Below are 26,713 nucleotides of genomic sequence, written 5' to 3' on the forward strand. Positions count from 1 at the left end.
AGCCAGGCAGACAAAGGTCATGATCGCCTCAGGTCTCACCTCACCTGTGACCATAGAACTTCTCCCTTGAGACAATGGCCCCTTCCTGTATCCCAAACCCAGCCATCCCCCAGGACTGCTGTGGAGTTCAAATCCGTCTCCAAGTGTGGGTTGAGGCCATCTCACAGAGAGACTGTGAGAAAAGTAATTACTTAATGCATGTAAACGAGCTTTGAAGATGAAAAGTGCAAACGCACAGTGTCCCTAATAACATCTTCAATACTTTTACAGAGCCCCACAGTCACTGCTGAGTTCACCTTTAAGACGAGTCCTTGGGGAGTTGCTGGCAAACTCCCCAAGCCAATTAAACAACATAAAATGAATTTTCACTCCTTTTATGCAGCCAACCCCAGCTCTCCCCACCAATAAAAGGACCGGGGAGGATCAGAGAGACCAGAAGGATCCTAAGCCTCGCACTCCGCAGCCCACACCGCCGCTCGGCCTCTCAGACTCCGCTCGCACCCGCACGATGTCGTGCCGCTCCTACAGGATCAGCTCGGGATGTGGGGTCGCCAGGAACTTCAGCTCCTGCTCAGCCGTGGCCCCCAAAACTGGCAACCGCTGCTGCATCAGCGCCGCCCCCTACCGAGGGGTGTCCTGCTACCGGGGGCTGACGGGCTTCGGCAGCCGCAGCCTCTGCAACCTGGGCCCCTGCGGACCCCGCCTGGCTGTCGGGAGCTTCCGCGCCGGCTCCTGCGGACGCAGCTTCGGCTACCGCTCCGGGGGCGTGTGCGGGCCCAGCGCCCCCTGCATCACCACCGTGTCGGTCAACGAGAGCCTCCTGACGCCCCTCAACCTGGAGATCGACCCCAACGCGCAGTGCGTCAAGCACGAGGAGAAGGAGCAGATCAAGAGCCTCAACAGCAAATTTGCTGCCTTCATTGACAAGGTCAGTGAGGCCCGCTATGGTCCGGAGAAGACCTCAGCCCTCCCCCTTCCACCACCAACTCCCAGTCTGTTGGGGAGGCAGGTTTGAGGCAGCAGAGGAAAAGAAATGCAGACCAATATGGGTAGAAGGATCCATTTTCATCATTTCGTTCCAGCAACATTTAATGAGGTCCAGGTGTGGTCTAGAAATTGAGCCTGTGGTCCAAAGCGCGTGCGTGCTTGTGCACACGCCTGCGTCTGCAGGCCTCGCTCTGGCAGAGCACAAGGAACAGGCTCCAGGGCCTGGGATCAGGGTTCTGGGGGCAGCGGGGGTAACCTCCCTCTTTCTTTTTGGTGATCTTTGTCAATCCTCAGAATGACCCAGTGGGGTAGATTTTTCAGGTAACAGACTGGAGCTGAGAGCATTTAGCTGAGCTGCTCACACTATGTGGGGCAGGCAGGCGGGGGATGAGACTTGAGGGTGCTGAGTCTGAATCCATCACCTGCCATGAGCTGGTCGTTTTACACTTTGGAGTCTCAGTTTCCCCATTTGTAACATGGAGTAAGTAATATCTAACTTCCCGTAGGGCTGTGAAAATTGAATAAAATTTGAGATGGATGATGTAGATATAGACAAGCATGTGTCTTAGCACAGGCCCCGGCTCCACATAGTGAATATTCAGTAAGTGTTTGTTGCATAAATGAATAAATGACAGACAACTGGTAATTATAATAATAGTTAAATTGACAGAGCACTTACTCTGTGTCCGGGACCGCTCTAAGCACTTTACGTGTATTAACTTGTTCAATCTTCACAGCAACTCTAAGGTAGGCACCATAATTTTCAATTTAGAAATGAGAAAACTGAGCACCAAGAGGTTAAACAACTTGCCCACTTAAAGTGGCAAAACTTGGATTTGAATCAGACCTTTGGCTTTGAGCGGGATGGCTTTTCTTTATACCCAAAACTGCCTCCCTGGGGGGCCTGGGAATGGGGCCCCCTGAGCCCCAGACACTCCACTCCACAGCTACGGCCCATTCAGCCAGCTCCCAAGGGCAGACAGCTCTGGGGACCAGGAGCCTCCCCCTCACCAGGCCTCCCCCTGAGTCTCTTTCCTCCACCCAAATGGCAGGTGCGCTTCCTGGAGCAGCAGAACAAGCTGCTGGAGACCAAGTGGCAGTTCTACCAGAACCGCCAGTGCTGCGAGAGCAACCTGGAGCCGCTGTTCAGCGGCTACATCGAAACGCTGAGGCGGGAGGCCGAGTGTGTGGAGGCTGACAGCGGGAGGCTGGCCTCGGAGCTCAACCACGTGCAGGAGGTGCTGGAGGGCTACAAGAAGAAGTGAGTGTGGTGCGAGGGGGAGCTCACAGGGAATGCTGGAGGCTCTGTCCACAGCCTCTTGTAGCAGCATCTTTCAGATTCCTCCAACAGGCTGCTTGGGACCCAGAGGGGGTGTCCAGTGGGGCCCAGGTTTCTTCAGATTCCTGGCTCCTCCTCTAAGACTCCAGCCCTGTGAGTCTTAGGACTGGCTTCTGGGGGAGAGAGGAAGGGAAAGCCAGTGGAGTTCTACAGCTCTCTGTGTTCCCTACCCTGCACAGCTTACCTTGATGACAGGGGTCTGTGTCCTCCCTGCCCAGGGGACTGGCTCTGCTGGGACCTAGGATGCACAGATGATTTTAGACTTGGGGGATGGAATGTGCATTCCTGATTTCATCCCAGAGATGGAAGGACTGGGGTGGAACAAAACCAGGCTAGAATAAGGGCTAGCCCATGAATAATACACAAAATAGATCGAGGAGAGGCCAAGACGACATCTGGAGGGGTTCATTCCTTTTCGACCCCTGCAAGAACTTGCCCGGCAGCTGAGCTGGTATTCAAGGTGTGATTTCTCAGCTCCAGCCCTTCTCTCTCTCATGCCCAGGTATGAAGAAGAGGTGGCCCTGAGAGCCACGGCAGAGAACGAGTTTGTGGTTCTAAAGAAGGTGAGGGGGCTGGTTGCGGGGCAGGGAGGAGGGGACCCATCTGTGCCAACTCCAGCTTGGGGCACAGTCCCCATGCTGACCAGAGGCGCCTTTCTTTGGCCTCCTCCCCCATGCGCTCCTCCTCATCTTGGTCCCACCGCCAGGACGTGGACTGCGCCTATCTGCGGAAATCAGACCTGGAGGCCAACGTGGAGGCCCTGGTGGAGGAATCTAGCTTCCTGCGGCGCCTCTATGAAGAGGTGAGGGGCACCTGCCAGCCAGGGCAGGTGGAGGGGAGGTGTGGAGACCAGGGGAGCAGGGCAAGGGCACGTGTGTGTGCACATGTTTGGAGCATGTGATGGAAGTGTGAAAAGCACCTGCACATACATGCAAGGGGCCCACGGCACAGAGACCCCATCCACGGTCATGTGTGAGGAGCATGGTGTCTGAGAGCTTGGCTGCTCTGTGACTGTGACCTCTCTGTGTTGGGGTGTGCCTGCCTGTGAGTTGTCTGTGTGTCAGTCTAGAGATGAGCTGCTAAGTGTGCATGTGGGATGGGGGTCAGGGAGTGGTCTTAATTAGCGGACTAATCACTCATCCTGGCATCCACCCCCAGCTCCCCCGCCGGGACTCTGGGTCAGGCCTTTCTCACCTTCTGGGCCTCCGTTTTCCCATTTGTTAAGTCAGAGGCTGTTCCCCGATGACCTCTGGGACCCTCTGCCACTTTGTTGTTTTGTAATAAGCCCGTGTGTGAATGAAGGTGGTGGGATCAGGACTCGTGTAGCATTTATAGTGTCCCCTCCAGGGAGTGGACACTGCCCCGAGGGGTGGAACACATGGCCCAGGTCAGGCACCAGAACCAAATGTACTGGCTGTTGGCCCCACAGGAGATCCGTGTTCTTCAAGCCCACATCTCAGACACCTCAGTCATTGTCAAAATGGACAACAGTCGGGACCTGAATATGGACTGCGTTGTCGCTGAGATCAAGGCTCAGTATGATGATGTCGCCAGCCGCAGCCGGGCGGAGGCTGAATCCTGGTACCGCAGCAAGGTGAGTGGCACAGGACACCTGCCTCCTAGACACGGCAGTGGGAGGGAAGCGAGGTATTTCTCAGAAAAGGCTTCTCTAGTCTGGGGATTCTGCTCCCTAAGGACGGTTAGAGAAGAGCTGCCTCTCTGAGGTTGGGGTGGCAGGGCAGGACTGCCATGTGTGGTTGCACAGGCTGAGCACTGCACAACCTGCACAATCATCTCTGATGTCCTGAATGGATGACATGTCCCATCCTGATTCTCACGAGCATCTCTGCTTCCCCAGTGCGAGGAGATGAAGGCCACGGTGATCAGGCACGGGGAGACCCTGCGCCGCACCAAGGAGGAGATCAACGAGCTGAACCGCATGGTCCAGAGGCTGACGGCTGAAATTGAGAACGCCAAGTGCCAGGTAAGGTCCAGGGAGATCTCAAATACCCAGCACAGGCAGGTTGCAGCACCAGGCCCTTTCCCCAGGAGGACACTGGCATGGCCCTAGTCAGGCCCTGCAGCGTGAGGGAGCAGGGACCCAGAGTGAAAGCAGGGGCTCTGCCACATCTCACAGCACTCAGGCTGGATGAGCCCTATCCCTGACCTGCCAAGGAGGATCTAGCCCTTTCTGGGCCATGCTGTTGACCACCATCAAGTGGCGACGGAGAAAGCCCACCACCTCCTCCCTCATGTTCACAGCCCTGTTACCACCTGGCCCTGGGCCCAACCTTCTCTCCGGGACCCTCCTCTCCCTGCCCTCAGTTTGGGTGAGCCAAACTGTGCCTGCTCTCTCATTCTTGCCCTCACATCCTCACCCAACAGCGTGCCAAGCTGGAGGCCGCCGTGGCGGAGACTGAGCAGCAGGGCGAGGCTGCCCTCAATGACGCCCGCTGCAAGCTGGCTGAGCTGGAGGCCGCCCTGCAGAAGGCCAAGCAGGACATGGCCTGCCTGCTCAAGGAGTACCAGGAGGTGATGAACTCCAAGCTGGGCCTGGACATCGAGATCGCCACCTACAGGCGCCTGCTGGAGGGCGAGGAGCACAGGTGAGGCTAAGCAGGCAGGACCTTGTAGGGTTTCCAGGGTAGACGTCCTGGTCCTCAGAGTGAATTTCCTTAAGCCAAGTGTGAGCTCTGACTCTGACCCTGGTAGTACAGGTCAAGCTTCAATAATAATAACAATTTATCAAATGCTTATTATATGCTAGACCTGTGCTAAGTGCTCATTTTATAATCCCCGTAATCCAATGAGATCAGTATCATTTTTCCCACCCAAACATAAAGAAATAGGCCCCGGGTTCAATGCCTTTTTCATGGCTACCCAGTTAATAAGCAGAAGAGCTGAGCTCTGCGCCCAAGTCACGTGTCCCCAAAGGCATTCTTGTTGAGTGGCTTCCTGCCCCGCCGCAGGCCTGTGTGTGACAATGAGGAGGCACCTCCGCACGCGCTCAGCCCTCACCTTCCACAAAGCCCTTCCACACGCTGGTGCATCGCACCTGACTCTCCTCTCTGAGAGCTTGGTTGGCACTATCCGGGGTGGGCTACGGTACTCAGATGGGGGGCAGCATGTGAGGGTCACAGTCTCACTCAGGGCTGCTGAGAATCAGAAGGGCTTGTCCCCATGCTTAGAGAACCATTAAAGATACAAGTGATCATTTAGTACCGATTGGGGGAGCCCTTCCTGCCTCTCAGGGGATAGACTGTCCACAGGATGACCCTCTCTGTCCCCAAGTGACTATCCGTCTCAATCCAGCCCAGTGTCTGCAGCTAACAGAGTTTTCTCTCCCCCAGGCTGTGTGAAGGTGTGGGCTCCGTCAATGTCTGTAAGTATCTGCCCTAAATCCCCTAGAAAAATGCCTTTGTTGACAGGCAAAGCCGAACCCTTTGGTCTAAGCCACAGAGCCTCGAATGTTCTCCCAAGTAAGAGAGGGCCTTTCGCCCTCTCCTGGCCCCTCACTGGGGACCACGAAGGGAGTTAGAGAAAGCAGAGCTGAGCGCCCTTTACTAGTGACAACCGTGAGCCGAGGCCATGCCAGGGCCTGGCAGCTTTGCTCCTCTGAGTCCAGGGGTCCTGGGTTCCTTCCTGCCCCAGGCCCCCAGATGGCATGTGCAGCTGAGGGACAGGGTCTGCGTTGTCAACCACTGGACCCCTTGGAGAGGAGGCGGCTCCTGCAATGCCACTGCCCTCTGGGGCCTGTCATGGGGCCGGTGCCATCACAGCGAGCCCTCACCCCTCTGTGCCACCTCTCCCCACAGGTGTCAGCAGCTCCCGTGGAGGAGTCTCCTGCGGGGGCCTCACCTACAGCACCACCCCAGGACGCCAGATCACCTCTGGGCCCCCAGCCACAGGGGGCAGCATCACGGTGACAGCCCCCGACTCCTGTGCACCCTGCCAGCCCCGCTCCTCCAGCTTCAGCTGCGGAAGCAGCCGGTCCGTCCGCTTCGCCTAGTGGAGTCCAGAGCCTGCCCTGCCTGTGGCAGCCGAGCACTGAATGGTGTGTGAATGCAAATGTGTGCTTGCTTCCAGAATCTTCCAGACGTTCCTACAGAGGGAAAGACCCTTGGGCCACTATCCTCCACCTTCTCATTTTGGGGAGTTGTGTCCTAGTTTTCCTGGTGGCTTCAGTTTAGAGTCATTCCCAGCCCTTCGCTTTACTCTAACCTGGCTCCAAAATACTTGTGGCCAATTTGGATTATTTGTATTATTCTCCAAGCTCTCTGGGACAGGAACAGTCACCTGAGTGGCTGGAAAGCATGGGAGCTTGGCCTTCCCCTGGGTCGAGACATGACCCCATGACAAGCACTTGCCCGTTCATCCTGCCTGTGCTCTGCTTGTCTCTTTCACCGACCGCCTTCTGGGTTGACCGTTCCAGCCACACTGCTCATGTGACCTCCCAGTCAGGAGGCCCATTACTGTGGGGACGCTTTCGCCTCCAGCCCTCCGGTTGGGGCACTTTGGGCAGGTCCTGCTGTCCAGTGCACCCGAATGCATTTCAAAGACTCCGCGGTGGCTCCAGACTTCCCCTGCTGCGTGCAGGAGGGACTGTCCCACGCAGAGCTGGTGGGATGGAAAGTTAGGCCACTTCCTGGGTCCCTCTCTGCTTATGACTGTCTGTGGGTGCCTTGCCTCCTGAGCTCTCAATCTGTGTTTCAATAAACGCTGCTGCCATGCAAGGGTACGTGATCTTGTGAACCACAATGTCTCCGCTCCCTTCCTGCCCCATCTCCAGCCGACTAATCCTAGTCCAGCCCCACGCGGTGTTTCCCCGGTCACCCTCGAGTGTCACCGCCTCCTCCTGTCCACTTCCACAGCCTGATTCCACTTGGTCCTCCTCAGTCCCCACAGGCCTGGACCACAGCCCCAGCTCCCACTAGCGACCCCACCCTAAGCACTGCCAGCAGCCAGGACCCCATCCCAAATTCACTGCTCTCACCTCCTCCCACCTGGCTCCAGTCACTTCCCAGCACACCTGTGGGCTTCTTATGCCAGATGCAGCCTCCTTCCCCCTCCTCCTCAGCCCTGTCCAACCCCTCTACCCAGTGCTGATCCTCCAGACAGGGACCCCACCTCAAGGAGGAAGTCCCCCCACACACACACCCCTCCCCCACCGCACAGTGTCTAGAACTCTGAGGATCTCTGGTTCTGCCAGGCATGTCAATGAGTGTGTCTAGAGCCTGGAACAAGCTGGAACTTCCCTGAGGACAGGAAGTGGCTCCTCCTGGCTCTGACCCTCCACTGAGTCCCAGGATGGGGCTCCAGGATATGCCAGGCCTGGGACGCGTGGGATGAACTCAGGCAGCTGGTACAGCAGCAGGGACAGACATCCAGCCCCCTGGGACTGAGCTCCACCTCTCCATTAGGAGCACAGATTGGCTCTGGCTGCTGTCAGGCAGGTGTCAGATGTCGGCTGCCAGTCCCCTCTTCTGCCCCATCCCCAGCCTCTTTCCCTGAGAGGAGAAGAGAAGCCCTGTGCATGCTCACCAGTCCTCACTCCGTGCCCCAAGCATGTGTCGCAGCCCCACTGCAGGCTGTGGCTGCTGAGCGCTAGGGCTGTGCTCTGTTTGAGGTTTGCTGGCTGAGGCCCCCCGACCTCCTCCAAGCCTCTCGCTTGCGCTTCTCTGTTCTCCCGGCAATCTGGGCCTTGAGGGCATGGTCACAATCTAAACAGGTCAGTGGTCAGTTTAGGGGACATCATTCATCCACAGGAAAAGTTAAATCTCAGGGACCAGAAAATCAGGAGATGAAAATTTGAGCCCCAATTCTGCCAAGACCACCAGGTCTCGGTGAGACCCTGGGTGAGATGTGGCTTCCATGCTTTGGGCATCAGTCTGGGCTCTGTGACATGAGGGGGCTGACCCCTTCCCAGCCCTGCTACCTCCTGTGGTTCTAGGATGCTGAAGGGAGTCTGCTTGGGGAAGACAACCTGACATTACCAGGGATCTGGGCCAAGCAAAACTAAAATACCAAGTCTGATACCCAAAAAATAATATGACTCATTGAAAAGTCAAACAGAAAGAATCTGGGAGATGTTAATAAGCTTTTTAATACATTTCCTTGCTTTGTGTGCAAAGACCAATCAACCGATTCAGCCAACCAGAGGCACCTTTGGCTTATGGGGATGCAGACCTTTCCCCCAGGCCTCCTGGAGACCCACCGCAGGAGTCCAAGGCAAGCTTTTCTGGTTCGGAGGGTCCCAGGCTCCTGCAGCCCTCTCCTGATGAATGATCTATTTCTCACAGCAGGCAAAAGGTGCAATGCAAGGGTAACCACAGATTGAAGTTTTATTAGAAAGAAAAATTTTAAAGGAGAAGTCAAGTGACCTGAAATTGAGTGATCAAAGAAAAGCCAGAAGAGTAAGCAGCCCACACAAAAAAGTGAGCCCGTGGGAGTGATTCGGTCTCCTTCCTGGGCGCCCGTCTCCCTTGAAACATCACAGACCAAGCTAACACCTCCAGTAGAGAAAATCAGGGGTGCCCTGGCAGAGCCCTGGGATTGGGGCCTTGGCTCACGCGGGATTTCCACCTCCCGCTGGCGACGGTCCCAGGGTCAGCTGGAGTCCGCCCAGATCCCGGCGGTGTTGCGGGGTGGGGTGCTTGGGGGTTGTTGGCACCGGGCTGGCCCTGTCACCTGCAAATCCCGCGGCCTGGGTGGCGGGTGGCATAAGGTGGGGCTGCCAGTCCCCTCCCAGTCCGCACCCCACTCCAGGTGCCCAGCATGTCTGAGTGTGACAGTTTAAAGACCCTCGGGGGTCGCCCATCCTCGGTGGGTCCCGGCGGTGGGCCTGGCCCTCCTCCCCCAGGCTCCGCCCCCAGCCCCGGTTTCGGTGGCTGTGGAGAGGGGCACCTGGCGTCTGGCGGCTGTGAACAACTCATAGAAAAGAAAAAAAAACTTTAGGGCATGTGAGGGAGTGAGGAAAAGAAATTTTTTTTAATTAAAAAAAATTTTTTAAAGGCTTTTTTTTTTGGTCTTGAGAATAAATATGTATTCTTGTGGCAGAATATCTTCTATCCAGTCAGGCCTTTTTAAATATCCTTTTTTAAAAAGTTCCAAATAAATAAGATGAGAGAAGAAGAGGTCTTCCTGTATATCAAATGAAAGAGAGTCAAGCACCAGAAACCCCTCTCTCCCACCCATCACATCCAGGGCAGGACAGCCTGCATCAGAGGGACTTTGAACAGGCTTCCCTGGGTGGGCCTTCCAGGGACTGTCAGTGCAGGGATAGGCCACAGACAGAGTTCACGGACCCACTGCCTCTGTCCAGGCCACCCAGAGAATGCCCTGCAGCCGGAGGTCTGAGTTTTAATTCTGGGTTCCACACAAGAGGCCTGTGTTAACTGCCGCATGAAAAGATCTGTCCGAGTTCTTGGGGAGCAGAGGCTACGGAGAGATGTTTCTACAAATGCTTCCAGGAGGTCAAGTCACCTTCCATCTCTTCTCTCTGAAGTGTCAGACAACTAGTAAAGCTGCACCAGGCAGAACCCCAGGAGCATTCTAGAAGCCAGAATGTTGAGCCTAAGGGACAGTTAGGGCCATGCAGTGGGAAAAGTATATGAACACTGGCATTCCCTAGACCTGAGTTTCAATTGTGGACTAGCTGTGTGACCTTAGTAAAGTTACTTCTTTGAGCCTTAATCTCTTTATCTGTAAAATGAGGACAATAATACTGTTGCTGTGAGAAATGAATGAAATACCTGTACAGTGTGCCCCAGACACTTAGCAGGCGCTTAATAAATACAGGCCCCCTTCTTCTTCGCTCCTGTACCTTTGCCGCCCCACCCCCACCCCTGTGTGTGCACAGCCCAGACTGGGGCTGTGACCTTTCAGCAAAGACAAAGGAGAAGCACAGAGGGGCTAATCTGACCCTGTGGAAAACGCAGGGAAAGTCACCACCCTGGCCAGAATTGCCTGGCCTCCTCTCCCCTCTGCCCACACAAACCCGTGGTTCTCTAATTTTAGTTCTTACAGGAATCACCTGGGAGCTTGTTAAAAGAGATTCCTGGGTTCATCCCTTGAACTCTTGATCCAGTGGTTCTGGATGGAGCCCAGGATCTGCGCATTTACCTACTACTCACGGGGCAACCGACGCAGGTGGTGGTCCCTGGACTGCATCCTGAGAAGCACCAAAACAAGGCTGTGGGTTGGGGCTGAAAACAATGAAGGAGGCAGGCAGTAACTTGGTTACCAAGAAACAGCCTTTGGCCATTGATATTTAACCAAGCACACCAAAAGAAAGGAGCCATACAGGAAGCATGAAAACACAGTGAAATTCCAAACGACTAGTATAAACTTGGCTGGTTAGCCTCAGTCGGGCTTTTAATCCTGACGTGAATAGTTGGGGGACTCTGGGAAGGTACAATCTCTCAGAGCAAGTGCAGAGCCTCCCCGGAGCCCTGGCTCCACGTCCCCACTGCCCTCCATGCTGAGGGAGCATGTGGAGCCGCTCTTGCTCTCATCGGGGGGCGAAGCACAGAGCTGCTCCCACCCGCTGCACACCCTCTACGTGGCTCCCTTTCTAGAGGGCCCGGCACACAGGACTTAGTAAATGTCTGCCTACCTGAAGTTACTTGGGGAAGAAGATGATTAAGCAGCTTATATCAAAAGTCTTTACATCCCTTTCCTAGACCACAGGGAAGGGGAAAGGCAAGGGAGGGTTTACACTCAGAGAGTAAATAAATCATAACTCCAATAAAAAGGCATCAGGAGAGTTAGTTCTGGGCTCCCTGTAAAGGGAAATTGCTAAAGTGACATTCGGGCCTGCGAGAGAAAAGATTTCACACTCCCACCCCACCCTGCCCCATCAGACCCAATCTGTCCCAGTCTCGCGCCCTCTATGCAAACCGCACAGATCTGGCCCTGGAGCAGGCCCCCACTACCGAGGGGGAGCACAGGCCCTGCTGCTGATGGCCACTCCCCCCAGGCCACGAGGGACAGTGGAACTGAGGTCCCCACAGACCACACCACCCTGGGAACAGCTCACACCTGTGGACAGAGACACCAGGTCAGAATTCTCATCCATCCCAGGATGGTGTGACCCAGAATCCTCTAGAACCAATGATTCTCTTTATACTCTAAGGGACCAGCAACACACGTCTTTCAAAACTATAGGTAAACTAAACCCATTGCCATCTGCTGCTTCAGGAGTGTGGTTAGCAAATTGGACACCAAACTCCACTTGGACCAGACTGACGTTGAGATGTGTCCGTACAATCTTTGAGCAAAAACTGATGGATCACACTAGAGGAATCCTCTACAGATATGGTGGCTGGAAAGGTGAGGGGAATGGATGGGTCAGACGCAGACACCTAGCCTAGAGGCTATGTGTATGCTGGATTATTAAAGATAAAGATTTACAAGTTGCCTGCAGAGGCCACAAATGAGAACATAAATCTAGCATTTCTTCTTATTAAAACATTATACCACTTGAGAAGTATTCTGTGCATAACTGAAAGGCTTAGGCTATTTTTGCAGAACCAATTAGTGGTCAGAATTTGCCACACTCATGAACTTAGACTTCATGGATGTTCGGGATGGATTCATGTAGGGGTCAAATATTTTGGGCCATCAATTTGTCCAGATCCCAGAGACTTCAGCTCTGGTTTCTTTCACCCACTACCCCACAGACAGAGGTTTGGCCACCAGTTAGATGTAACCTAATATTAAGGCTATTGATACTCCAGAGAGCCATGCACCCGACTTACAGATGTTAACTGAGCCCACACCTTCACGCAACCTGCAGGGGAGAGGAGAGAGTGAGCATTAGGGCTGAGTCCCTCTGCTTTTGCACCAGACATATTCTCCTCCATGCTGCAGGAGGAGAGAGGAGATGCGAGGCAGGGGCAGGCTACCACCTGCTATAGACAGCATCAGTGTGGGCCCTGCTCACCAGGATCCCAAAGAGAAAGAATATATTAGGTTGCAGGATCCAAAAGGCCACTTTATGCCATGTTGCTTTTTGGACATGGAAACCTCATGGACTGAGAAGTAGAGATGAGGGGCATCTTCCTTGTCCCTCTGCTGGAAATTCCAGCAAAGCCAAAGAGGTGATGGGAGCCACTACTGCCTAGCTAGATGGACACTTCTGAGCAGGAAAAGTTTGCTTATCACTCAAACTGACTCATTTTTTTGAGAGATGGGGGGTCTCACTATGCTGCCCAGGCTGGAGTGCAGTGGCTATTCACAGACATGATCATAGCACACTGCAGCCTTGAACTCCTCAGCTCCAGCACAAACTAATGCATTTTTATCCTATGATTTGCAATGCTATCCCAGATACCCAACTGATTTCATTAAATGCAGAGGGAGGCTGGGGGGTATAGTGGTTAAGAAACTGGGCTCTCAAGCCAGGCTGCCTGGACTCAAATCTGGCTGTGCCACTTACTAGCTGGGTAACCTTGGGCAAGTCACTTAAATTTTCCCAGCATAAAATGGAGATGATAATACCTGCCTAATAGGATTGCTGTAAGGTACAATTGAGTTCTACATGCAAAGTGCCTAAAATAGAGACCAGCACATAGTAAGTAAATCCAATGTAAGTGTTTGCTATCAACATTATAAACATCTCATTGATGGTGAGATATTTATACCACTAGAGTTGGTTGTGTATAAAAGCTCCCTCCTCTCTCTCACCTACCTGCACTTTCTGTTCTATGTCTCCCCTTTTTAAACTCCCAGCTGCAAGCGTGTTTCTCAGGAAAGCTCTACTCTGATTCATTCTGCCCAGCTCAGAACACTTCTTTACTCCTCATCTTTTGCATGAGGATGTATGCATCTGGCTCACTTTCCTGCCACTTCACTCTGACTTTGCCACAGTCTTAGGACTGTGCCCTTCCAGAAGATTCCAGCCAATGCCCATCAAGGTGTCTGTTGATTCACAATGCTGGCAGCAACTGTCTCTGAGTTGAGTGACTGTGGCCGCTTTTGTTTCCCTATTTTCTGCATTTGCTGCAATGAGCATTACGTGTGTAATTAAACTAACCCTGTCAAATGCTGAGAGGAGGCTGTCTATTAAAAGGTCAATGGCCACAATGCACAGAACACAATTCACTAAACTGCCTCTTAAAATCATGTGTTAGGGACAGTGCACCAGTAATTATATGATTGAGTTATTAACTAAGTAGTATTATCGTATGAAAATAAGGGTCACAGTGCAAATGCCAAGTGCCTTACTGAATGCTAGTGAGTGGGTTGGGGACTTAAGGATCCAGAGGAAGCTCTGGTGGCTACACCTGTAGCCCAGAGGAAACTGACAGAAAGGTTCACCTGTTTCGGTCCAGCATGGGGCAGATCCAGCAGCACGGCCTGGCTGCCCAGGGTGTCGCTTCATGGCGGGTTTATAAAGCCAACCATGGTAATGAGGAGCCTCTCTGTGGGTATAGCCCTGCCTGGCCACCTTGGCTAGAGATATTCTCATTATGATAATACCCTGCTTCTACTGGTGTGTACTGTGTCCCATTAAAACTCATTTAATCCTGCAACAGTTTCAAGAGGTAGGTTTTATGATTATCTCGGTTTTACAGTTGAGGACCCTGAGGTATGCAGAGGTCACATAGCTAATAAGCAGCAGAGCTGGGATTCGAACCTAGGGTGACTGGCCCATGGCCTCTGCTCTTCATTGCTGTGCTCTACTGCCCGACCTAGCCTGTCCCTCTGGTGGGACCCAGGAAGAGCACCAGTGATGTGGCACCTCAAGGCCAGAGGCCATGCGCCATCTCAGGTGTAAATCTGCGTGGCTCCTCCCAGGCTGTCTTCACTGCCCCCAATTCCTGGCTCAAACTGTCAGCACAGCTGAAGTGTCCTATCCCTTTCCTATTCTCCCAGCTCTTCTGCCTTCTCCTCTGAGAAATCTCCCAATAGCCTCCCTGGGCCACTAACCCCAGTCCCCTGGAGGACTGATTTATGTCTGCCCCATCCTCTGCTGCAAGGCAAGAACCTGCACTGCTCATTTCTATCCCCTGGTCCTGATCACCAGCCTATCTAGGTTGATAGAATCCTTTGTGCATCCCAAATCAAATGGCCTTTCACTAATTTTCTGAACGATTCCAACTTTAAGAGACCCCTGAGGCTGGCCACAGAGTAAAGCATTTTCCTGAGAATGAGCTGTAGGTTCCAGCCCGAGGGACAGAGCAGGAGGGAGAAGAGCCCTGGTGGCCAGGCAGGAGGTGGGCTCAGCTTAGCCACTAACTGGCTGTGCTCCTGGGCAAGCCCCTTCCCCTCTGGATCTGTTTCCTTGCCTGTAAAATGGGGACCTGGTTGAACCCCATGACCTCTAGAGTCTTTCCCAGTTTGAACATTCACTACCTGGAAGATTATAGACCAGCCTGAGTGGGGGTGTGAAGGGACCCCGGTTCCCTGTCCTCGCCGGCTCTCCTCACCCTCCAGCAGTTTGCGGTTAAGTGGCGATCTCGATGTCCAGGCCCAGCTTGGAGTTCATCACCTCCTGGTACTCCTTGAGCAGGCAGGCCATGTCCTGCTTGGCCTTCTGCAGGGCGGCCTCCAGCTCAGCCAGCTTGCAGCGGGCGTCGCTGAGGGCAGCCTCGCCCTGCTGCTCAGACCGGGTCACTGCAGCCTCCAGCTTACAGCGCTGTGGGGAAGAAGTTTGAAAAGGTTATAGGCTACAGGGACCCTGGTCAGTTTCCAATGGCTTTGGTCATCCTATTTCAACTTTATTCACAATAGTCAACTTTTGAACTTTCTACAATTTAAAAGAAATACATCAATGGAAAATTAACTAGGCAGGGAAATAATAGCTCACTTGGAGCTTTTTTCCTTCCTTTTTTTACCACTTTATTGTACTCACTTGGGGGAGAAAATGTTAGCACTGGAATAGGACTGATAATAATTAGTGACATTACCATATATTTGTATACCGTTGTTAGTTTACAAGGCACTTTCACAGATGTTATCTAATTTTACCTTCAAAGTTGTCCTGCAAGCTTGTCAGAACAGGCATTATTATTCCCACTATGCAGATGAAGAAACTGAGACTCAGAGAGGCTCTGTCTTGCCCTGGGCTACCCAGTGAATTAGTGCCAAGCCCAGGTTTTCAGAGGCTACTGTACAGAGTCTCATTCTTCAGCCCTGAAAGAAGTTCCCATTTGCAACAACTCCTAACACGCCAGTTACAGCCCTTCCCTTTTGCCCCACTTAAGAAAGCAGGTCAGAATGCAAATGAGCAAGAGCAGAATTGTTATGGGGACAATTTCTCTAACTTTACTTTTTTTTTAAATTGAGACAGGGTCTTGCTCTGTCACCCAGGCTGTAGTGCAGTGGTGTGATCATAGCTCATTGTAACCTCACACTGCTGGGCTCAAGGGATCCTTCTGCCTCAGTCTCCTGAGCAACTGGGACTAAAGGTACAGCCACCAGGCCAGGCTAATAGTTTCACTTCTAGAAAGCAAATCATTCCCATACTTCATGACCTCAACTATGAACAGTAACAAATTACTTGTGATACATCCTGCATAGTGGTTGAGAAGTGGTTGAGATGGGGAGAGATTTACCTTCTGGTAGAGAGACCGCAGGAAGACAGTCTCCTCCCTCAGCACCTCCATGCTGGCCTCCAGGTCCGCCTTGTGCAGATAGGCACAGTCTATGGTCCTGGTGCAGACAGACGGGAGACGATGGGGAGTGGGCTCTGTCCCCTCCTCCACGCCCCTGAGACTCAGCACTCCACAGCAGGCCCTGAGGCCATCTCCTGGCCCACCTTGCTGCCGTGGCCAGCCCCCGCCCAGCCACCCTGCACTTACAAGTCTAACGTGGACTTCTCATCTTCGCCTTCCGGGCCCCCCAGGCAGGGACGAGGCCTTTGCTATCTGCCACTGAAATTACCTCCCATCACATAAATGTCCGGAGACACCCCTGGAGACAGGACATAGAGAGAATTCTGACCCCTTCAGAACTGAGGACCTTGCTGAAGAAGGCACAGCCCAGAACAGCAGGCTGCTGCCTCCCAGCCGAATGACCCGCAGAGCATGAACAGGTGGCAGTCAACAGAGCCTCTCCCCAGGTCGTCCTCAAAGCCCAGGTCAGGCAGCGCCCAACACCCAGATAGCTGATCTCCTGCCTGAGAGCAAAGTCAGCTTCTGTCGTCAGATCTGTTACCAGCCCTCTCTCCATGCTGTGGTTACTCACAAAACACGGTGGCTGGGAAGCACACTGTTTGTCAAAGAACATTCCCATGCACTTGCACCCACCAATTTGAAAATGAAGAAAAATCATTAGAAGTTTCTTTCCTCTGTTGTTTTTTCCTTTCCCCTCATCTCCAATTGCACTGAACGATGGCCACATGTATAAATCATTAGCAAGCTAAGAATGAACCCCCATCTGGCATGGATGGGAGGAGGCATTGTCCACATGAGAGAAAAACAGATCTAAAAATGAACATTTCAGCCAATCAGGTAGTTTACAAAACGATGAGCAGCTGCATGATGTTTTCTTTTTATAAAGCTACATCAGCACAATCTGGGTTCCCGCATGGGGGCCAAGATGGCCTTGCAGCCAAACCACCCACCTTCACCTGCCAGGGGACTCGAGTGCCTTGCCACCACCAACTGGACTGATGGGAACAGGACAGGACACCCAGTATCAGAGCATCTGGTCCAAAATTTAACTCTCCCCATGTGGGAAGGTCACTTACCTTCTGCAGTGCCACGAACTCATTCTCTGCCGTGGCTCTGAGGGCCAGTTCTTCTTCATACCTGAGGAGAGACAACCCAGGTGGAAAGGCCCCCAGGACTGATGGCCCTGGGCTGACAGCTAGAGCCCAGGTCTGCAAAACTCCCTGGTGTTCCCCTTACTTTCTGTGCACCTTTGGAGAAGAGGCTTGGTCTCCCCAGGCTTCTATTTCCCAGCCAAAGAACCCATCAAAAGGATACTGGACTTGAAATGAAGTCAGTGCAAAATGAGAGGCACGTCATTTACTCTCCCTGAATCGTAGGTTAAATCATTTGGTGTGCAGTGGGGCCTTCAGTCAATATTTGCGGGATGAGTAAAAGACGGAGAGATGTTCCAAGGAAGCCTTTCAACTACAGAATTGTACAACACACAAAGCTCTACGAAGCATTCTCTATGAAGTTCTATTCTGCCCCGATATCCAAGGACTTGAATTCCTGGGAGCAACCCACCGTTCAGGGGCGTTTCCCCAACCCTCCTCGACCAGCCTGGCCCCATCCCTCTTGCCAGTGAGACCTTGTCCCTGGAGCAGTCCTGCCCCAGTAAAGGAGATAGGAGTTCCCAGAGTGGTGTTTACAACTTGTTAATTACAGGGTAATTTGGGCTGCAATAAACTCTCAGCTCTATCATTACCACCCTCACACCCCCAGAGTGGGCACAGCCCTTTGTCCCTGCACACTGAGAACTGTGTCTGCTCTTGCTTCACCCCCAGGGAAGTGAAGACCCACTGCCAGGTCCATCTGAATGGGAAAATTGCATGTCCCACGAAGCCCAGGGAGGGTTAGAATTACAAGGACCGATTAATGTCAAAATCTCGCTTCACCCTGTCTGTATCTACAAAGTAAAAAGGGGCAAGTTAACAGTGACCCGATGAGTTTAGACTAGGTAATGGCCAAACTAAACAACTCAGGCTAAAACAAAAGATTTACATGGACATTTGAACTGTGGAGCCCTGCAGAACAAGAGCCTGATGGTTTATCTGCAGAGTAAATAAAGAACAATCCAAGTTCATCAGATACTTTCAATGGCATCAGCCAGATCATTTTCAAGATACCTGTCCAGGGCCTTTCCCTTTCCACCCACCCAAGCGCTGCCTGCTCCTGGGTCCTGCTGTCCAGCCCTGTTGGTCTTGGTCTTCCTGTTTCATTTGTTCCTCTCTCTTCATCTCTGTGTCAGTCTGTACCCAGGATGTATGTCCCATTCCTCCTAGACTTGGAGCTTTTGTGCTCTCCAAATCTTTCCACAGTACCAGGATGGGGCTGCAAGAGCTGGGAGCTGAAACAAACGGATAAAGCAGAACCATTTGGTAGCTAGTTGAGATGACCCTGACTTTTGGCCGTCTTCACCTCCGGGGGAATTGTGTGGCCTCAGCTAAGACCTACTCCCCTCCCTAGAGCCACCCCAGCCCTGTCATGCTCACCTCTTCTTGTAGCCCTCCAGCACCTCCTGCACGTGGTTGAGCTCCGAGGCCAGCCTCCCGCTGTCGGCCTCCACGTACTCGGCCTCCTGCCTCAGCGTCTCAGTGTAGCCCTGGAACGGTGGCTCCAGGTTGCTCTCGCGGCACTCGCGGTTCTGGTAGAACTGCCACTTGGTCTCCAGCAGCTTGTTCTGCTGCTCCAGGAAGCACACCTGCCATTCGGGTGGAGGAAAGAGACTCAGGGGGAGGCCTGCTAGGAGTATGCCTTGTCCCCCAGAGCTCTCGCTGCCCTTGGGGATGGCCCCTGTCCTGCAGCAGCCTCTGATCTTCCCCAAGAAGCCAAATCATTGACAAAGTCTGAAAGTGCAGGTTACAAATATTCCCCACTCATCCTCGCCTCCCAGAAAGAGCACACAATTTGCAGCCATTTGTTTATTCTGCACAGGATGCAATAACATTTTATCCTGTAGAAATATTTCAGACTATATGTGGTAGGGCAAATAATGAGCCCCCCAAAGATGTCCATGCTCCAGTCCCTGGAACTTGTGGATGTGTTGTATTACATAACAAAAGGGATCTTCCAGATGAACTTAAGGTTATGGGCCTGAAGATTGGGAGATTATCCAGGTGGGCTCAAGGTAGACCCATGAGCCCTTTAAAGTGGAAAGGGCAGGCAGAAGAGTGAGAGAGGTGCTCAGAAGAAGGAGGCAGAAGAAAGATTTGGAACATGAGAAGGACTCAGCCCACTATTATTGGCTTTGAAAATGGAAGAAGAGGAGGCCACAAGCCAAGCCATGTGGACAGCCTCTAGAAACTGAGCACAACCCCCGGCAGCTGGCCAGCAAGGGAACAGGGACCTCAGTCCTGCACCCTCAGGGAACTCGACTCTGCCAAACCCTTCCTGTCCCTGGAAACAGACAGTCCCCTAAGACCTCCAAAAAGAAATACAGCCCTTGATGTCAGCCTCATGAGATAATAAATTTGTGTTGTTTTAAACTGCTGCATTTGTATGGCAGCAGTTTAAAAATGAACCCACAATGACTCCCTCACTCTCATCCAGGGGCACTAGAGCCCAAGAAGGGGACTTCAGACCAGGAATTAGAACTTGTTGCCTAACTCTGCTGCCAACCAGCCCACTTTGCCTCATTCTCTCTGTGCCTCACTGTAAACTGAGGCAGGAGGAGTACATCAGCAGTGGTACACTGGCCACCCCAGGTCCTATCAGGCCCACGAGCATGTTTTATTTGGCCTGCACACTGCTTTATAGAGATCTGGTTCATTGCCAACATTTAATAATTGAGCAATTTAAGGCAAGAAGCTGGATCTCTCTGACCTTCTTGACAAGCCAGAAGCTCTGGCAATGCCGGCCCCTTTTTGTCCTGGCTCCCCCTCCATGCCAGGTGGCAGCATCTCCTCTAAGGGAGGTCAGACACCAGCCTCAGCAGAGCTGCCCACCCCCACACACACCCTCCTGCTGTGTGATGGCATGCAGGTGCACCGTGCCTCTAGGTGCGCATTCCTCCCTGTTTAGCTTCATTCTCACGACCTGCCAGGCTGCCATCAAGGTTTCCAGTTGCCAGCCCTAAAGGAGGTGGTGTCCTCTCAAGTCCTAACCTACAGGGAGTACAAGCCTGGTATAAAGAACACTCAACTGTCTGTGCTTGCAGAAAAGGCACCAAAACCCTGTCCAAAAAGCAGCACATGGACCGAGGTCATGGGGCAGCCCTCTGGCTTGCTGCTCTGCAGGACTAAAGCCACTACACCAATGCAGGCTGCAGCCTGGACCTCAGTGCAGTCTAGAGCCTGCAGGAAGGATGCTGGATGGAAGTGGGTGGCCGTCAGCAACCCCAGAGGAGGGGAAAGCCAGCCTGGTGTGAGTCCCTCTTCCCAGACCCAGCACTGATGCCTCTCAGCAGAGAGGGCAGCATCCCTGGTGATGCCCATAAGGCCACGTGCAAAGATCCCTTTGAGTCTGTACGCTCATGGCCCTCACTGTGCTTTGGAGCAAATTAGAAAAAGATGCCCTATCCAGACAGATGCAGCCCCCTGCCAGGGCACACAGCCCAGCAAGCAAAGCACGGGCTGGATTTTAACCTACCCCACTCTCGGTGGGTGTCCTTGTGCAGTGAACAACCTGCATAACTCTACAGTCACCTTCTTTGTGTCAGTGAAAGGGGACAGTGATTTGGACAGCTGGCAGTATGTTAAGAGTGGATGTCCCGTACCTTTGTGCACAGATAAGCCCATTTCTGACGGTGGTGTTCGTCTGAGACCATCACCCTGGTGTGTGCCTTCTTACGTAGTCCCTGGGTATAGACCTGCACACCATTCAGCCCTGGAAGATGAGCCTTTCCTCCCTTGTGCTTCGATTGCTGTCCTCCCACAAAGTCTGTGAGCTCTCAGAGGGGCCTCGTTAGGTCAAGAAACCAGAGCTATATTCTTAACCAGGAGGACTCAAACTGCAACATCAGAAAAATGCAATTCCATGGGCCATCCCCTAAGTTTCCCAATTTGCTGCCTTTAATCTGTATGTGTGTTGTGGGGTAGAAGGTGCCTTGGGCAGGAGTCCTGAGGATTCACTGCCTTCCTATGATGTCCCCAGCAAGAAGGAGCAGGAAAGGAGCCTCTGGCCCCTCTTCGTCCTGGCTCCCCATCCGGGGGGGCAGCATCTGCTCTAAGCAGGAGGTCAGACACCAGCGTAGACAGAGCTGCCCACCCCACCCGCACCCTCCTGCTGTGTGATGGCTGAGATCCAGAAGGTGGGCCGCAGACCACGCTCAGCTCCAGCTGGGCAGTGTGAGCAGCAGCTTCTGTCTGGTGGTTCACATCCATCATAGCAGTTGACCCTCACGGCAACATTTGAAAACCAAGACCCTGATTCAGCCGTATTCTCAAGGCCATGTGCTAGCCAGTAGCAGGAGAAGCTGAACCCAACCGATCATCAAGTTGCAAGTCCCTTACTCCTTCCTACGCCACAGCCCCCGAGGGAACAGCACGCAGACACACCTTGTCGATGAAGGCAGCGAACTTGCTGTTGAGGCTCTTGATCTGCTCCTTCTCCTCATGCTTGACGCCCTGCGCGTTGGGTCGATCTCCAGGTTGAGGGGCGTGAGGAGGCTCTCGTTGACTGTCACAGTTGTGATACGGGGGCGCTGGGCCTGCAAAGGCCCCCTGCCCGGGAGCCAAAGCTGCCCCGGCTGTGTAGGGGCCGTGCACAACTCACCGCAATGTGGGGGACCACACTGCACACAGGCTCTGGCTGCCAAAGCCTCTGAGGGCCTGTAGCCCGGCCCCCCATGACTGCCCCCACGATGGGCCGTGGCACAGCTGCAGCTGCGAGCCCCAGGCTTGGGCATGACGGCGGAGCAGGGGCTGAAGTTCCTGACCCCGAAAGCTGGAGCTGAAGCGGTAGGAACGGCCCGCCATGCCTCTGCTCTGCAGGATGGTCTCAGGAATGTGGAGAAGATGGAAGGATGACACAGTGTCACACAGGAGACCTGTTATTGCTCCTGCCTTTTATTGGGCAGAGCACAGGCCTGCCAACAACATAAAAGGCAGGAGAAAGTAATTAATGCTATTTATGAGCGTGGGAATCTCCCACTAGGCAGACTGAGAGGAAAGCTGAGACCTGCCTCTTTTAATAGGCACATCACCCTGCATGACGGTGCACCTGCCCCTGCCTCCCCGACCTCACAGGCCTGCACTTACCTACCAAGCCCCTGATTTCTCTCCGACCCTGTGAGTGGACCAGAGATTGGACCAGGGTGAGTCGAGGCTTGGGCCAGCACACTCCTGACACTCCACAGGCCCTGTGTCCCACGAGGTCCCACTGGCCCATCCTTCCAGGCCGAGCACAAACCTGCCCTGTGCCTGCCCTTAACTCCACCCTGTGCATAGCATAGTCACTGAGTTTGTGTTGCCCCTGAGGGCAGGAGTCCTGGCTAGTCACCCTCACATCCCCCTGGCAACTAGCACATGAGGTCCTCAGGAAGCCCTGGTTGAACTGGACAGACTGGATGCAGGAGCAAGCGGCCAGTATCTGGAGAGCTCCTCTATCTGGTCCACATGGACTGATGGAGCCTCCACTCTGTGCCACGTCCAGCAGCAGCCTGAAGGAGGCTCCTTCACCAGGAGGCAAGTGCTGAGGTCCCCCCAGAACAGGCCCTAACCTATACGTCGAGGGAAATAGGGTGAGGTGGCCAGGTTGCCCGGGAGGAACCTGGACCTCGCTGGGGAGACCCGAGGCAGGAAAGAGCTGCAGCAAGAGAGGAAAAGATGATTCACTGGGTAAAAGGCACAGATGGTGAGCTCTTGGCCTTCTGCGGGCCACTCACAGCTGGCCGGAGGGTCACAGAGGAGGCAGGACCAAAGCCAAGTGCTAGAGGGTGGTATGATCTAGGGGGAGAGCAGAGGTGGGTTGCAGAGCCACCTGGCAGAGCCATGACACAAACCTGCTTCCTGGAGATATTACCCAGCGCATGAGCTGCTACACCATGCCAAGGCCCTCGGCTGGGGCGGCTCACCCTGACTCCCACCCTCCTCACAGGACCTTCCTGTGCCACACCTAGGAAGACAGGATGGCAATGGGACCCAACGGGAAAGCACCTGCCTCCATGCTAGAGCGCCAGCAGCAGCCCTGGCTGTGATTGTGCCAAACCGCAGCCCCGCCCCCCCCAGGCCCTTGAGGAGGGCTCTCTGTGCATAAAGACAAGAATAACAAACAAGCACCACATGTACTCACTACCAAACTGGTGTTAACTGATCAACACTTAAGTGCACATATAGTAGTAACATTCATCGGGTGCCGGGCAGATGGGAGGGGGAGGAGGGGATGGGTGCATACACACCTAATGGGTGTGGTGCACACCATCTGGGGCATGGACACGCTTGAAGCTCTGACTCAGGTGGGGCAAAGGCAATATATGTAACCTAAACATTTGTACCCCTGTAATATGCTGAAATTAAAAAAAAAAATTTTTTAAATCTTCCAGAACTCCCTCTTGGAGAAAAGGCTGGGGGAAGGGGCACAAGAAAAGAGCCAAACACAACAGGAGAGATGGGAGGGGGTGTTCCTGGTGTGTGTGTGTCTCTGTCTCTCACACACGCATGCACACACGCACACACACACACACACAGTCCTCACAGGAGGAAGACAATGGGGACAGGATCACATTCTATGAGCAGAATATAGAGATGGATCCAGAGGTAGCAGGATCCATCCCAGCCCGAGGGAGCTTCAGGATGAGACGAGGACCCTGCTTCTGCATCTGCAGGACAGAGCTCCAAGGGTGACCAAGACAGCAGAGGAGGCCCGGGGAGACACCCTATAAATCGGATACTGTAAGGAAACAACTTAGTCCGGCCCTCTATTCCTGTGGCCACGTGGCTGCACCGCTGCTCGCTGGCCTCGGAAACACAACCCCCGCACTAACTCAAACCGGTGGGGAAGGAGTTGGGTCTGAAGGCTGGAGGCTCCCGCAGGGTGAGCAAACTAAACCAGGGAAGCAAATGGACACTGGAATTCAAAACGATGCTCTGGGGTGCGGGGGATTGTCTCACGCTAGTCTCTATTTTTTTTCCTTTCTTTCAGTCAGCTAGTATTTACTGAGCACCTACTACCTATCAGGCACCTTTCTATGACCTTGGAATATCCCAGTGAATAAAACAGACAAAGATGCCTACTTTTGCAGGTTTACATTCCAATGGGAGAGATGAAAGATAAACTTAATAAATCAGATATTCGATGGTAAAAAGTGCTAGAAAATCAGAAAGAAACAGGAGAAGGGGAATCAGGAGAGCTGGAAGAAAGAATGAGTACAATTTTGATAAGGTGTGTGGAGTAGGCTTCATGAGTGGATGACACTGGGGCAAAGGTTTTGAGGAGGTAAGAGGACAAGCCAGCTGGGGCGAGGAAGGAGCCAGTGGGAAGGCCCAGGGTGGGAACAGGCCTGCGTGTTCCCACCAGGAGCGAGGAGGCCGGTGTGGTTTGCACAGTGAGTGAGGCAGGATTCAGAGTGTGAGCGCTTTCAGGGAGACTCAGGGAGGCAGGGCCTCCACATGGACCGTGGAGGGCCAGCATGTCGTAGTGACGAGCTCTGCTCCCAGGCAGAGCGCAGTGTGAGCTTTGGATGGTTTGGGGTAGAAGCTTGACATGACCTGCCATGTTTTCTTGGTCACTCTGATGGCTGCCTAGAAAACAGACCGTAGGCGAGGTGACAGTGAAGGGAGCGAGAAGGCTCAGGAGGGTCTTGCAGCAATCCTGGGAGGTGGCGGAGGTCCTGCCAGGGAGCAGGGTAGGAGAAGCCCTGGAGGGTTTGAGAGGTGCTCACCTGTGGAAAAACTTGGAGGAAAGAGCTGATTGGATTTCTTGACAGATTGGATTTGGGATGTGAGAGAAAAGGAGAAGTCAAGGCTGCCTCCACTCTCTCTTGTGGGTTAAACTTGTGTCTGCAACAAAGAAAAGCAGCCGTACAGGAGACAGATGCCAAGGTGAGTGCCCCCAATGCCCTTCCTCCCCTGCTGGCCGTGCAGCCCAACACAAACCACCTACCGTCTCTGGCCCCCAGTGTTGTCAACAGTGCGCGCAAGGGTCAGACCAGGAGACTTTCAACATTTCCTAAGGAAGCCATGTGGTCTCTTTTTGTTGAAAATCTTTTAGAAGCACCTTGGTGTTTGTTTGTCTTCTTCCCAGGCTTGAAATCCAGGAGATCCTTATCTATGCGACTTCAGGGCCTTCCTCTTGTTCCCCAAGCACCAAGATTTTGTTTGATTTTGTTTGTTTGTGTGGGGTTTTTTGTATTTTTCTAACCCAGTTTATTAAGGTTTAATTGTCATACAAAAAGCTGTACGTGTTTAATGTACACAACCCGATGAGTTTGGAGGTAAGTATACACCAGTGAAACAATCACCATAATATTCGCCGTAAACCTACCCTTCACCTCCAAAAGTCTCCTCCCACCCTCCTTGTTTATCTACTATTATTATCATGTGACATGAACACTTAACATAACATCTATCCTCTGAGCAAATTTTTAGTTATACAATATAATATTTTTAACTATAGGCACTATGCTGTACCTAGGAGTTATTCATCTTGTAAAACTTAAACTTCTTATATCTGTCTATTTTGAACTTCAATCATATGCAAAAACTTTGCACTTTTACAGCCTCCCCAACACTTTATGTTATTGATGTCAGAATTTATTTATTTTTATATTACTTATCCGTTAACCAATTTTTGTGGTTTTAGTTATTCTTCCTGCTTTTGTCTTTTAACTTTTATACCAGGGTAAAAAGTGATTTATATGTCACCATTACAGTATTACATTATTCTGTATTTGTCTATACATTTATCTTTACCAGTTAAATATATATTTTCATAAGCTATCATGTTGCTATTTAGTATCATTTTGTTTCGATTTGAAGAACTCCCTTTAGCACTTCTCTGCAAGGCAGGGGTAGCGGGAGGAGCTCCCTCAGCTTTTGTTTGTCTGGGAAAGTATCTTTCCTTAATTTTTAAAAGACAGTTTTTCCAGGTATAGTGTTCTTGATGGTCTTTTTCTTTCCACACTTTGAATAGAAGGATGTGCCAATTTATCAGATGTGGGAGAGAAAGGGAGCGGTCCAGATGTCGGTTCTCGGGGCGGCAGCTTGTGCAAGAGACTGGAGGGTGCCCAGTCTCACCACGTGGGCAGCAGGAGGAAGTGGGGTCCGGTGTTGGTGGGTGGGCGCCCGAGCTCAGTTCGGGATATGCTGACTGAGACGCCCATGCAACATGGAGATGGAGGAAAATAGAAAACACCGCCCTGTGTGGAGAATGTGCTCAGTGCTTTCCAGCTATGAGCTCCTTTAACCTTCCCCAAAACCCCATGTGGGCGGGTGTCGGCCAGGATGCGCCAGGCTTGCTGGTGGCAACAAACAGCCCAAAAATCTCAGTGGCTCACAACAACAGCATTTCACTTCTGACTCACACGCCACGTCCACCGTTGGCTGAGGACTGTGCTTCTTAGTACACTCACTCCAGGACACTGGAACAGCCACGATGGAGTGACCACTCCCTGGAACATTCCCACTTGCTGTGGCGGAGGGGCAGAGCAGTCTGGGGTGTCATGCTGGCGATGCAGCATCGGGACTGGAAGTCACCACATCACTGTTGCTCACACTTCACTGGCTGGAACCAGTCGCACCAAAGGGCAAGGAGAGGCAAGCCATGTGCTCAGAACAGGGGAGACCTAGATCTG

At 52.8% G+C, this 26,713-nt stretch overlaps 1 protein-coding gene and 1 pseudogene across 1 annotated transcript; one reads left to right on the top strand and one right to left on the bottom strand.

Annotated features, from left to right (window-relative positions):
• Positions 1-508: 508 nt before the first annotated feature.
• Positions 509-6,335, top strand: LOC123639809 (keratin, type II cuticular Hb5). The gene is made up of 9 exons (XM_045553943.1): positions 509-928; positions 2,040-2,248; positions 2,829-2,889; positions 3,033-3,128; positions 3,756-3,920; positions 4,185-4,310; positions 4,712-4,932; positions 5,677-5,708; positions 6,142-6,335. Exons 1-9 carry the CDS (start codon positions 509-511, stop codon positions 6,333-6,335), a joined length of 1,524 nt encoding a protein of 507 aa, XP_045409899.1.
• A 2,556-nt stretch (positions 6,336-8,891) lies between these two features.
• On the bottom strand, positions 8,892-21,899 carry LOC123640556 (annotated as a pseudogene).
• Between the last annotated feature and the right edge of the window lie 4,814 nt (positions 21,900-26,713).

The sequence above is a fragment of the Lemur catta genome, chromosome 6 (assembly GCF_020740605.2).
Source record: "Lemur catta isolate mLemCat1 chromosome 6, mLemCat1.pri, whole genome shotgun sequence".
Classification (NCBI taxonomy): domain Eukaryota; kingdom Metazoa; phylum Chordata; class Mammalia; order Primates; family Lemuridae; genus Lemur; species Lemur catta.